The sequence below is a fragment of the Verticillium dahliae genome, genomic scaffold, assembly GCF_000150675.1.
Source record: "Verticillium dahliae VdLs.17 supercont1.13 genomic scaffold, whole genome shotgun sequence".
Classification (NCBI taxonomy): Eukaryota; Fungi; Ascomycota; class Sordariomycetes; order Glomerellales; family Plectosphaerellaceae; genus Verticillium; species Verticillium dahliae.
Window position 1 is genome coordinate 447,357 of NW_009276944.1, and position 13,216 is coordinate 460,572.

Consider the following 13,216-nt stretch of genomic DNA (forward strand, 5'->3'; position numbering starts at 1 on the left):
CGCTGTCGCCAGCGAGTCACGTTAAGTCGCTCAGTGTGATTCATGATTCGAGAACAAGCAGAGGAAACCGTCACGGGTGGATGGCTTGGAGTACCAGCAATGAAAAACATTTTCTCTATTCTGAGCTTCATACTACCTGCTCGCTTGGTACTTTTCCGACACCCACGTATCCCAGCGTCAAACGCCTGCAATCTAGCAATTGTTTCGCTCAGCTGAAATCAAAATCAAAAAAACCAAAAACCAAAACCCCGCCGAATAAACCAATCCTGTGATTTGACGTGCCTGGCGACAGCGAAGAGATATCGTCGTCGTCTTTCCTCGCCGAAACTGGCATCCTTGCATGCGTTGTAACCACAACCAATCTGGACGCCCGATGCCTCGCCGTCAGGATCACCTCGTCACTTTCGTGTGTCCAGACAGCATCGTGTGGCTTTTTTGAACAGCAACAACGACAACGCTGGCGTCCACCTCCATAGCGCCAGACATAAACATGTCAAATAAAACAATTTCGAAACAAAGACATAACAAAACAGCGGTTCGAATAGTTGCTCGTCGTCGAGAAACTCATAGCAGTCATGATCGAACGCTGATCCTTCTTCGTAGACGACGTCGTCTCCATTGGCTGTATTATAGTGTATTGAGGCGTTTACAGCCCTCATCGGTATGTCCCAAATCATCGAATGGCGCCGGCCGATCTATCGGGTATAAAGCAGGCAAAGGGGAATGAAACAGCTGCGGGTGAACCGAGAGGACCCGGCAGCGTAATGGGGAAAACAATAATCACGAACGCCGCGCAATGCAGAGGCTGGCCTTCCGCTCCCAGAGGTGGTAAATCGCATCGATCGGAACGTGTAAGTGCTGTCTTGAGTTCGGACGTCGAGCGATCGGCGGCTGGTACTTCGTCGTGAAACTGAGAGACATTTCCAGCTTCAGTAGTACCTTGCCTACGCAGGTGCGTTACATCATCTGCTGATCCTCTCCTATACCGGGAAGATTGCCGAGCTGGTTCTCCATCAGCCCAGGCAGCCCACCTGGCATGTTCAGCCCAGCCGCCAGGAGCTTGAAGTCGGGATTGCATGGCGCAGAATGTCCCTTGTGCTGTTTTTTTGAATTAGCGAGGCCTTTGTAGATCGGAATGATCATGCCAACATACATATTTAAGACCATTGAGGTTCTTGTACCTCTTTCCGCAGACGTCGCAGGAAAATGGCTTCTCCTTCTCCATGCCAAGTGTGCCAGGGTAGGGTGCATCCGTCTCAGGGTTGACAATGGAAAATGTTCCGTCCTCGTTGGCGTGAAGCTGCTGTGTTTGGTGACCGTGCTGCTTGTGATATCTGTAGTGAGGAAGAGTCAGTCAAAGTGTGGGTGCTAGATTGGTCGGTATGAACTTACTTCAGTCCGTTTTGGTTTTTATAAGCCTTCTCACAGCCGATGACTGGACACTTGAAAGGTTTCTGTTCCTCATTGTGCAACATTGCGCTGAACTTCTGGATCAGGGCCGTGTTGGCAGCGCTGTTGGGCTGACTAGGGTCAAAGCCCAGTGTGACGAGCTGCGCTTGGAGAGCTCTCTGTTGAGTTGTGAGAGCGCCACCTGGACTGAAGAGGTGCTTGCCAGGGTCGTTGATGCAAAACTCAGAGTTGGTAGTATTGTTGTTGTTGGCGTTGCCGAAGCCCATGTCACCGCCAAAGTTGGCGCCGTTGAGGTCCATATTGCCACCCATAGGCATGCCAGGAAGCTCCTCGTCAACCATGCTGTCCATCTGATTGTTCTGGAAACCAGTGCTTCCGCGCTGCTGCTGAGGGCTTTGGAGAGTAGTGAGGGTCGGGGTATTCACGGAGGACACCGTGGGGTTGTGCTGGAAGCCAAAGCTAGCAGCCGCAGGGGTTGTGGGCTGTGAAGTGCGAAGGCCCTGTGTGATGCCTGAAGAGTTCACATGGAGCTGAGGCCGCTGCTGCTGGCCGAAGAGCTGCCGTGTCTGGTGCATCGTCCTCTGGCTGTCGTCATCCATCTCCATGTGTCCGACTGCGTCATCCATCTCCATGTCCTCGACTGCATCCAGTTCATCCATGTGGGTTGACATGGGATGCTGCTGACCCGACTGCTGTCCCATCTGCACCCCCATGCTGGCCATACCGGCCGAAGAGATGCTGGGACTCGGTCGGGACTGCTGAAGCTTGGAGACATTCTGCTGGCCCAGAGCTGAAACGGAGCCAATCGAGGGCCGTGCCGATGAAGCCCTGGACCCCGTTGGCGGCGATAGCGGCGCGAACTGTGTGGCGAAAGGTCCGTTTCTTGTGGTATTTGGGCTGGGTTGCGTGTGGGCTTCCTCGTAGTGTTGCAAAAGTTCGTGCAGGTTAGACAGGTTGAGTCCGCAGCACGTAAAGTCCTTCATAAAGTTGGCCTCGAATTTTGGAAGGTAAGAGGAGGAGTGCAGTGACGGAGATTGTTGATGGGTGAAGGGCGAGGTGCCGGCCATGAGCATACTGCGCGTAGAGTCGTTAGTCAGGCGTTCGCGAAAAAAGGCGGCGCAAAAGGCGCAACACGGGGGAAGAAGGCGGGGTTCAGCGGAACATACTCATCGCGAATGAAGCTGCCCAGGGACATGCCGCCCCAACTGGCACCAGCCATGAGGCTGCCAGCGAGACTCTCGCGCCTCTGGCGACTGGCATTGTCGCGGCTGGCATTGTTCATGGAAATGGGTTTCGGTCCGGCGCTCACAAAGGAGTCCTGGCGACTGCGCCCCATGGCGGAATCCATCGAGGGTCCAGTGGTCATGTCAGTATCCTGACTGAAGGAAATGGGAGCGAACACGAGCTGGTCTTCAGGAATGCCGAAAGGATTCCTGTCGAAGCTCGACTTGGGTGGGAGAGGGGTGGGAGAATTGTTGGACGAGGATCGCGTTGGGGTGGCGATGGTAATTGGCTTGGAAGAGGCGAGGCCTGCGGTGTCGCGGGCGTAGGAATCGGTGGGCGTGGCGGGTTGGGGCGAGTTCGGCGTGAGTGAGGCCGAATGGGAGTATTCTGGAGAGGGTGATGTGAAGACGTTGTCCGACAAGGGCGATGAGGAGTCGGTGGTGCCTGGGGAGTGGGAGCGTCTGGATGCGGAGGGGTGCTGTGCTTTGGTTGCGTGTGACGAGAGTGCGTGCGTGTGGGCGTGAAAGTGATGAGAGTGAGCGGAGGCAGAGGCGGAGGCGGCGGCAGCGGCGGACCGGCTGGACGGGTCTCTTTCTTTAGGGTCCTCGGTACTCGAAGGGGAGGAGGGTGATGGGGCGAACCAGCGAAGAGCGCTCTTCATGTCAGCTGTGGGCTGCAGTGCGCAGGCAGGGCAGGCGCAGGTGCAGGGCCAGGGCGATTGATGAGTTAGGACAAGCGGGCGGTGTTAGCGCGAGAAGAGGGTCGCCGGTCTTGGGCAGTACTTTGCGCCAGAAGGTAATAAGGTAATAACAGGGGAAAGGCGGTGGAGTAGCAGGCCAGGGGGGCGGGCTGCAGGTGCGGTGCAGGGGACTTGGGGGAGGGAGTTTCGCTTCTCGACGTTTGCGGGTCGTGTCGAGTCGAACCGGCTGAGATCGCAGGCAGTCCACCTGGAAGAGTGTGGTACGTTAAGTAGTAGATGATCCCGAGTAAGCCAACGCCGGACTTGGACAGGTCGACGAAGAGGTAGAGGAGGGAGCCCTTCGGAGTGTTCGCAGTTGCGCGGTTCGCTGGCAACTGATGTGCGCGCCGGCGGATTGGCTAGTGGCTGCTGCTACTGAAGTGGCCGAGGCCGAGGCAGTCAGGTAGTTTGTCAGACACCGGAACACGGGAGGTGGGCGGCCAAGTGGGCGATGGCAAACAGAGGACGCCTAACGCCGTCGAGTAAAGACTATTGTCGCCGAAGGAGGATGACGAACGATAGATGCTGTGAAGCTCGATGGTATGGTGAATGAACGAGGCTTCGCCCCTTTGACTGTGGTTTATCAACCAAAAAAAGTGCACTCGTGGATAATAAAGTCGAACGTCAAGGTGGTCACCTTGATGAGAAAGGTGTCTAGAGCCGGAGCAGGCTGGACTGGTGGGTGCCTAAGTGCCTGCCAAGGTAGATACGGTAGAATGATGAGAGTGTGAACGGGTGCTGCTTGATCAGGACAGAAGGGAAGGGGGGGGGGGGGGGGGGGCACTGGAAGGATGAAGTAGTTGATATTCTAAACGAAACTCAGGATCAAGAGGGAGTGGCAGCAGAAGAAGAAGAAGAGGAATCGAGTCAAGGCGAGTCGAGTCGAAGTGCGAGGCCGGGCTGAGGTATACTCCAAGATCGCCTTGTGAAAAAGGTGTCCGGGTGTGATGGGATGGATGGTCGCTGGAAGTGACAGTGACCAGGAAGTGACCGTCTTGGCTGTTGTTGAGGAGCAATCGACCGTCGTGGTAATACTTGGCCGTTGAGTGGCCATGCCACTGTCTTAAAAGGTACCTTTTGGAGTCATGTCACGGACGGCAAGCCCCCCCCACACCCACTTTGCCTGGTCAGCCACATGTACCTGCCGGGTTCCATGCTTTCCCAGTCTTGGGTCATGAGCCGTGAACCATGAACCGTCACCGTCTGTCTGTTGCTCTTTCCCTCACCACTTCCACGAGGCATCGGCAGCAAGAGCCACGGAACCTTGCATTCACTCTCAAAGCAGGAAGGAGGTTGGGGTATGCTCTCCTTCCCAGTTCCCTGTTCGCACCACTGTCGTGGACGTCGCCGATCTGCTCACTTGGTGGCAGGTGCTTCCCTGTTGTTGACGATGCGCACGGAATGAGACCCTTCTTTTTTTTCTTCCTTCCTTCCTTCCGCCGTAGGTAAGGTACTGTACTATTGTGGACGGGCATGTTTGCGTGTGTGGATGTGTTCTGCTTGGGCTGTCGCTGCTTGCTTCTCACCGCACCCCCAGCACCTTGAATGCTTTCCTTCCTCTTCCTGTCTTGCCCCCTTCAGGGGTAGTGACGCACTCACGCCAGTAGTGCTTTCATCCGTGCTTTGCTTCACCAATGCATTGAGGCAGTTGGTCGCATCAGACATCAGCTATCGCCACGAGACTTTGCTTCTTCCTCCCCTCCATCCAGCCGCCTTGCTGCTTTGCGCCTTCGCTGCCTGGCCGCCCTGCACCCCTCTGGTCCGGAGGGACAGGAGGGTTTACACAGGCAGCGCCCATTCGAGTGCCTATGACTCTCCCCGACGGAACCTTATCGCCCAACCGCATACCGCAAACGAGACGAGCTGCGCGAGCCTGTGGCGAGTCGAGGGGCTCTTCTTCGTCGAGACGGCGTCTCGATTACACCTCCATCACCACACCTAGTGAGGCCAACCGCCAGGCTAGTCCACTCATCCACCGGCCGGCCTGTGATCAGCAAATGTTGCTGGGAAACCTGAAGACCAAATCGTTCTTGACACTCTTGCTTGCCTGCGATCAGTCCCGTCTCCGGCACTACGCTGGCTGGGCTGGCGGCTGTTATGGAGCCAGCTCTGTGACTGGCACGATCTACAAACAACTGCCTTGTCTCTGTACAGCGACACATGAGTGCGACGCGGCAGGTCGGGGTGCCTCTGACAGCTCAAAGGCGGACTGGCCATGTTCACGACGCCTACGATGAGGCAAATGATCTCACCAAAGCTCATGACCGCAAGTCATGCTCGCCTCCAACTGCTCGTTAAGGATCCATGGGCAACCCAGCCGGGTTTTGATGCGTTACATCGAAGCCCAGAGCACAATGCCGGACGCTGTGGTCGTTTCCGCCAAAGACTTGGCTGTGACTGTCGGGTTCTGTTCCGACGCGTTTGACCTCGCTGTCGTCTGCCCACCTCAGAAATGCGTGGTCTCGAGGTAAACTGCCCGAAATTGGCTGGTTCGTTCTCCTGACCCGGTGCTAGACTTGATACATTCAGATCTACCGTTTTTAAGGAGAGGGAAATGCCCCAGTCCTGAGAAGTGTGTCTTGGCATGCACCAAATACTCTTGTAATCTTTGTCAATGCGTAGCCCAGCCGTTGAGAAAGCCCACGATACCTGCCGTAAGTAGCAACCGGAATGGATCACTCTGCTCCTACTCCTTGATTCGATCAACGGCAACTCTTCGCCAGATCTTCTCTCCAGCGATGAATAGATTTTGAGCAAGGCATAATAGCTCCCTCATGCAAGACACGTTCCGTCTAGGATGTAATCTTGCACCCGAAGCACTACGATGCGATCAAACTGCTCTGAGCTTTGGCATTTGACACTTGAATCTCTTAGGTCCACCACACTGCAAAGCATCTATGTGCTCCATGAACGCGCATGGATTAGCGTCGCCATGGACCTCACAACGAATGCTGTTGAGCAGGGGCTGGAAGAGGGGGGGCAGATTCGACCGCCCACTGGTGCAAGCTAATGAGAGAGGCTGCCGCTGTACCGCACTTGACTCATGCGGGACTGTTAGCGTCTTGAGTACCACACCACCCGTCCATTACAGCCATGTTTGCGGCGACAGGTGCTGCAGCTCTTCTTCGCTGCCAGCAACACCGAGCTTTTACCCAGGAATTCATGAGTTGGTGGTGACGTCTCGAACCGTTGCCTTGAGGCTGCTGTGAGTCATGGTAACGCAACCCGAGCCCTGGCGTAGCATGGTGGGCTGCCACGATGACCATCGCCGCACATGCAAGACCGCCCAAGCCAGAGGATGAGTAGGACGGTCAGGCAGCCGAGTAGACGTCCTTTTGTCGTTGTGTTTGGCAGAAAATTGTAGCGCGGCAGAAACATACGCTACCAACAGAGTGGGAGTGGTTTGACAGTGGGTGCAGAGACAGCCTGGAGGAGTGCTGCACGTTGCGTGTCCACCGAGGCGTCTGCGCTGCAACAAATGGCAACACTCAGAATTCCGGGAAGCGTCTCGGCGTGGGGTCATGGCTGGAGCATCCATGCTCAAGTTCTTGAGCAGAAGCCCCCTCGAATCCTCATGTTAGCGCCCGAATGAGTTCAGGCCGTATTTCCTCGGGATGGATTGCTTCTGCCTGGGCGTATTCGTGAACTGAATATGCGAGGGGCACATGTAAGTCCCATTGCGAAAGGCGGTGAGGATGACGGATGGGCTGGTCCAGGCTGTCCGCTGTGAGATGCAATGCAGTACCCGCATCGCATGCACACAGTGACAGAACGGATCAAGGGTCCCGAAGCCATGCGCAACAAATCATGTCCACATGTGCATCTCTACCGCCCAAACCGCCACACACCCACTCGGTCTCTCACTGATGGAGCTTCGACCACAAAGGGCTGACGGGCTATGCAGCTTCAGAAGTTGGCCTAGGCCATTTCCAGTGAGAGGGCGCGATGGCAGCAAGGCATACATATGCCTTGAGCTCAATGTCTGGACAACGGTTGCTTGCCAAGACCGTGTCCAGTAAGCTACGGGTCGGTGGCTCGACAAAATCTAGTAGAGAGAGTTGCGAATCCCAACCGCTGGGCTGTTGACTCGCGAGCTATACTTGCAGACGACATGACATCGTACATGCATGGTACTATCGGGCCTCAACCTTGACCTGTGTGCACCGAGTCCGCTCCGTTCATGATCTCATCAGAGGCCATTCCCTCTCCATCGGCTTCATTTGCTGCACATTATCGGCAGCAAAGATGCTAAGATCAACAAGCAATGATGGACAGACATTACGACAATCAGTCGTTTGGACCGCGTCGGCAATATGCAAGAGGCACCAGTTGACTTGGGGGGCATCATCTGGGGCCCAGGAGGTGTGATCAGCGGCCGGCATATTGCAATACATCACGGTGGAGACCTTGTCGGCGCCGTCACCAAGCGACCAACCCTTTCAGATCGATCTGGCGATGGCTTCCTGATCTCAACCGACTTGGAGCAAGTATGTTGACATCACTAACCCACTCTTTTGTGGGCGGCTCAGGTGGATTCAGAAGCCTCCATCCCGGAAGATCTTTGCTCGCCTTGGCAGGCACATGTGAGACGTTCGTGTCGCCTGGGCCATGTTCACGGCCGGACGACTTCCTGAGCGCTTTCCAGGTGGCTTGCCAGTTCGACCATGGATTGACCGAGATCGATACGGTAGCCATTTGCACCTGGAAATTGGTGGCAAGGTAGTTGTGCCTTGGTCGAACGAGTGCTTTCCCTTTAGCGGGGCTCGCCAGTGGTGACACAAGATTGGTCCGGATGGCTGGGGCTGCCAACTCGGCATAGCCTCCCGGGCCCCGGCTGGCCGGGAGCTTGCACACCACTGGTTTCTGGATTCAGATTCTCGGAGGGGGCAGTGGGAGCCAAGGAAACAGCCCAAAATGAGAGCACGGCAGGTAGACAAGCCTCCCGTCGGTCGGCGAGCCTGTGACAGGACAATTGGTCACGCCGCCCACCTGAGCGTTGTACGTAAGGCGACACGGTCGTTCCTGGATCCTCGCGAGGTGGCGCCGCCGATGACGCCGAGGCCGAGCCCGGCCTGACTCGGCTGACGATGGTTGGTGAAAGCGGCACCGGGAATACCCCAGTTATGGAAATGTGCTCCCGCAGCGCGTGGCATTGTCTCCATCGTCTTCTGGGTGTCGAGGTCTTTTTAGCTTCGGCATACAATGTCGCCTCAGATGTCAGGCTCGAGCACAGACCATGGATGGAGCCTCCTTGGCTGAGGCGGCTCTGCCTAGAAGGGAAGCCCAGCGGCGAATGTCTGGGCAGAAAAAGGACTGCCACATGGACGACGCGACGCTACGGCAAGCACGGAGAATGCCGCCTACGCGGCAGACAAACGAACGGGAACGACAAGGCCACATCAAAGCTGCAGGTGGGTGCAGTCGGTGCAATTTGCGTTGCAGACTTGAGCGGATCTGAGGGACCCCTAGGCACACGACGAGAGAGGGGCCACCGACAAAAAAAAAGAAATTCCGTCAACAGGCAGCGCAGAGCCGGCGGAGCAAAAGCCCCAGCTGGTTTCAACTATCGGATGGGGGCTCAAAGTGGCAAGTGCCGTAGCGAAGTGAGTCGAACCTCGTCTCGCATCGAATGGGCGGAGATGTCGAGCCTCGGTGGTGGCCCTTTTGGCCGTCGTTTTGGGCATGTCAGATGCTGTGGCCGGGCCCTCGGCAATCTAGGAACACATTGACGATAGAGAACCATGGCAGTGGTTCGGGTGATGGTCTGGCCCTGCCCTGTGACAGGCTGGCTGGCGAGACCAAACAGCGGCGGGCTGGCGGGTTGGCGGACTAGGGGAGTCACGCTGGGTGCCGAATGGGGCTTGGTCTCCGGAGCAGCAGCACTGCAGGACCCTGAAATCAGCACAGCAGTGTCAAGTGTCAACGAGTGGCGGACACGAGCCGAGCGAGTGCTCTGTTGAGCTCGGCCGCTACGACTGCGCTACAAATGTGCGTCGCGCACAGGGATCGTGGAAGGGTTCCAGAAGAGGAAGGATGATCGCTGGGACCGCTCACACAGGGACAACATTCGTGTCAACAACAACAATGCCCCTCTTCGTGTCTTTGTTGCTCTGCTCGGACCGGCCCCGTCTCTTGGACTCGTTTGCAGAGGGCAAAAAAGGGTCCTATTGTGGTTCTCGTGCTGGACCGTGAGGCACAATGTGGGCGGGCGGCCAAGGGCGAGGCGGACGAGGCGCATGAAAGACCCTGAATTTCGGAAATGCAACCAAGCGGGACGGATCTTCATGAGGCTCACCGCCCGGAGCGCAGGATCGTCGTCAGGACAGCCGAGCAGTTCCCCCTTGGAGGTAAGATCAGCCACGCCGCCGGTTAAAATCGAGCATATTGTACTGGGCTGATCGTGTTCATCACGGAGGGGGCGCTTAACGTTGAGGACAAGTGTCGCCAGCAATATGAACTAGGTACTGTGGAAGATGGGGCCCTGCAATTCGGACAAGCTACACGCGATCTCCTGGATTAGGGCACTATATTGTTGGGCATTACATGGGCGTGCGTGCATTGGCGGCGTGGGGGGGGGGGGGGGGGGGGGGGGTGGCGCCGCCTGGGAGCATCCACGGAACAAGGTGTTTGGGGTGAACGGATTTTACCCCGTCGTCCTCGCTGGAGGGGTCACAGGACAGACTTGGCATGTGAGGGACGACTCGAGGCAGGAGCGAAAAGGAGACGAGATGAGAGATCGTCTCGTGTTTCCGAGGCAAGCCAGTCCCCCGGACGGAGCGGAGGGCAAGCTGAGACCTGGGCGACGCAAGTGTCGAGACCCTGAATCTCATTCCCGGGGCTCAGAGACATCTGACCACCCAATCTGGTGTGCGGGTGCTGCTTCCTTACCAGTAACAGCAAAGACGGCTGCGGTCCTATCGAAGAGGTTGTCCAGTCCAAATTCGATCATGGTGTTGTCAACGACGAGCTGGAGTCGAGCCGCCACCCGCACGTATTTGCCATGACACTTTTCGACACATGCAGGTACGAAGACGCCATAAAATTGTCCTCTGCCCAGGCTGGAGACGCTCCGGATGGGGTCAAGGAAACAGTGTCGGAGATTTTAGGACAACTGTCAGCAATGCCTGAGTCAGATACCTAGCAACGGGAGAGGCAATGGTTTTCCTTGGGTCTCGGTCGCACATTTCGCATTGGGGATGCACACGATCTGAAAAGAATCGTGCCATGGCAGAAAATGGTTAGCGAGGGCGGAGATGCATCGATCGTGGCAGGGCTGATGGCTGGTGGTGTGGCTGTCGCTTGTGTCGAGTCGAGGCCGGTCTTTTTTTGTTTTCCCCCTTGGCTGGGCACGTGAGCAGGTCCTGCGGGTGGTGCGCGTACCATGTTGCATGTGTACTGACTGGGTGAGGTGGGCAGGCTTGGAGTGAGCTGAGGCTCGAGGTGCACACGCAGTGGTTGGCGGTGGTTGTGTCGGGATCTGAACGGGTGGGCTTCGCTGTTCGGCGTATCGCCAGCAAACGGCGAAATGCGGGTTGCAAGCGGCGGGCATCAGATGACCTTGGGCGCCTTCTTCGACGGTTTCGGGGTCTCCCGGACTGCGTGCTGCTGATTCAGCCAAATAGGCAGCGAGGAGCCAATGAGAGGGGAGGTCGGATGTTTCTCGGGGTCCAAGACGTGAATTTTGTCGTTACGTCAGTCTCCCGTCGTGCCTGCCCTGATGATGATCGATGACACCACTTTCCGCTGCCGCCTGCCGAGACTGAGCTGTTGCTGGAGCTTCAATCGCCGTACGTGATTTTCGTCCTCTGCTCGCCTGGTGCACACGGTTTCTCCCATCCCTTTCCCTGTTGCCGTGCACACGATTCCTGCAGCTTGAATAAAAGGGTCTTGGATCTTTTCGACTCCCCTATCTCTAGTACGATCGCATCACATCATCCATTGACGGAGAGTCACACTCTTGATCTCATCTCGAACCACTCTTTGGATCCATCCTCTCACCGTTGGACATTTTGCCTGCCAGTTGAGCCGTCTGCTCTCCCGACATAGACCACCATCACAAACACACAAACACCCAAACACAATGAAGGTCCTCAGCCAGGAAGAAGAGAGGGCGCACTACAACGTCGTGCTCAAGGGCGGCGCCATAGGCGGCACCCTCGGCCTCGTCGGCGGCCTCGCAGGCACCATGTTCGCCTCGCGACGCTACCCCGCGTTCCGCGCCCTGACGCTCCCGTTCCGCACCTTCCTCGTCACGTCGACGGCGACCTTTGGCGCCATTGTCAACGCCGACCGCGAGTCGATCAAGTTCGCCCACGCCAAGGACCCCATGTACGGCTACCAGGACGCGTCGCAGCGCGCGCGCGAGCTGGCGCACCAGAACGAGAGCGCCCAGGACGCCTTTATGCGCTGGGGGCGCACGAACCGCTACGGCATCGTCTTCGGCTCGTGGATCGCCTCCATGGCCGCCGCCATGGCCATTGTCAACCGCCAAAAGTACCTCACGGGCGCCCAGCGCCTCGTCCAGGCCCGCGTCTACGCCCAGGCCCTCACCGTCGCCGTCCTCGTCGTCACGGCCGTGTTTGAGATGAACGACGCCAAGAGGGGCGAGGGCCGCTGGGAGACGGTCATGGTCCTCGACCCCGACGACCCCGAGCACAAGCACCTCATTGAGAAGAAGGTCCACAAGGAGGAGTATGAGGGCCAGGACCTGTGGAAGGACATGGTCGCTGCCGAGGAGAAGAGGATCAAGGACCGCGAGAGCACAAAGGTCCCGCAGAAGCAGTGAGCGTGCCGTCTTTTTGCGGAGCGATCGATCGAAATGCAGCGAGGACCTTGTCTGGAGGCGTTGGGCTGGGATCGGGGAGATAGAGGCATGATTGATGCCCATTTTTTATTCCTTGTTTTATAATGGCGTTTGGAGTGCTCTACAGATTACAGAGCGTGTACGAGTTGCGTGGTGATGGAAGCGAAAAAAAAAGGTCAAAGTCATCATGGGTCAAAATCATAATGGAACTCATCATACCTCCCGCTACTCTTTGCTTTTGCATCTGACGCTATATCGTGTAACACATTGAACTTGGATCCCTCCACCCATGGCGCAACAAAATGGTACATCAAAGAGTCCGCCTTCCCATCTAAAGCCAACGCTGGGGGGGCCATCCGACCATCCGACACCGAGATCAACGCTGCACTACGTGAAAGGCATGAAGAAAGAACTATGAGCCATGGAAAAAAAAAAACGCAAAGCCTGCATCTGGCCACCGAGGAACGGCTGAACTACACCTCAATGGTAAAGTGGCTGATCTGCGAGTAATACGCATGCACCGCCAGCTCCAGGATCCAGACGTCGCCAAAGACCTCGCTGCCGTCGAAGCCCCCAATGGTGAAGAGGCGACTGTCGTAGAGGACGGTGCCGTGGTAGCCGCGGCCGCTCGGCGGCAGGCCGTAGACGCGGCGGCGGTCCCAGGACATGGTGACGAGGTTGAGGAGCAGCACGTCGTTGGCGTACTCGTTGCCGTCGTGGCCGCCAATGATGAAGAGGTAGGAGCCGACGAGGGTGGCCGTGTGGGACAGGCGGCGGTAGGTGACGGGTATGTCGACGAGGCGCCAGGCCTGGGCGTCGACGTCGTAGACCCAGACGTCGTTGAAGCACTCGCCGCCGTCGGAGCCGCCGTAGATGATGAGCTTGCTGCCGACCATGTTGGCCGTGTGGTAGCCGCGGGCCTTGGGGCGGGGCGGGGGCGCCGACGCCGGCTTGTCCTTGTCGGGGGCTCGACACGAGGCGCCACGACATCTTGTTGACGTCGCTGACGTTCGAGACGTCTATATGCGTTGTAGGGCGCG

The 13,216-nt window shown here is 57.2% G+C and overlaps 4 protein-coding genes across 4 annotated transcripts; 2 read left to right on the top strand and 2 right to left on the bottom strand.

The window, feature by feature from the left end:
- Window positions 1–957: 957 nt before the first annotated feature.
- On the bottom strand, window positions 958–3,295 carry VDAG_06092 (uncharacterized protein; the record flags this gene model as incomplete). The annotated part of the gene is made up of 4 exons (XM_009659106.1): window positions 958–1,098; window positions 1,154–1,334; window positions 1,393–2,484; window positions 2,577–3,295. 4 exons carry the CDS (start codon window positions 3,293–3,295, stop codon window positions 958–960), a joined length of 2,133 nt encoding a protein of 710 aa, XP_009657401.1.
- Window positions 3,296–8,609: 5,314 nt separating this feature from the next.
- On the top strand, window positions 8,610–10,514 carry VDAG_06093 (uncharacterized protein; the record flags this gene model as incomplete). The annotated part of the gene is made up of 6 exons (XM_009659107.1): window positions 8,610–8,784; window positions 8,895–8,976; window positions 9,281–9,361; window positions 9,432–9,720; window positions 9,894–9,922; window positions 10,271–10,514. 6 exons carry the CDS (start codon window positions 8,610–8,612, stop codon window positions 10,512–10,514), a joined length of 900 nt encoding a protein of 299 aa, XP_009657402.1.
- Window positions 10,515–11,453: 939 nt separating this feature from the next.
- On the top strand, window positions 11,454–12,404 carry VDAG_06094 (mitochondrial hypoxia responsive domain-containing protein; the record flags this gene model as incomplete). Its single annotated transcript, XM_009659108.1, has 1 exon — window positions 11,454–12,404. One exon carries the CDS (start codon window positions 11,454–11,456, stop codon window positions 12,156–12,158), a length of 705 nt encoding a protein of 234 aa, XP_009657403.1. The 3' UTR covers window positions 12,159–12,404.
- Window positions 12,405–12,649: 245 nt separating this feature from the next.
- On the bottom strand, window positions 12,650–13,072 carry VDAG_06095 (uncharacterized protein; the record flags this gene model as incomplete). Its single annotated transcript, XM_009659109.1, has 1 exon — window positions 12,650–13,072. One exon carries the CDS (start codon window positions 13,070–13,072, stop codon window positions 12,650–12,652), a length of 423 nt encoding a protein of 140 aa, XP_009657404.1.
- Between the last annotated feature and the right edge of the window lie 144 nt (window positions 13,073–13,216).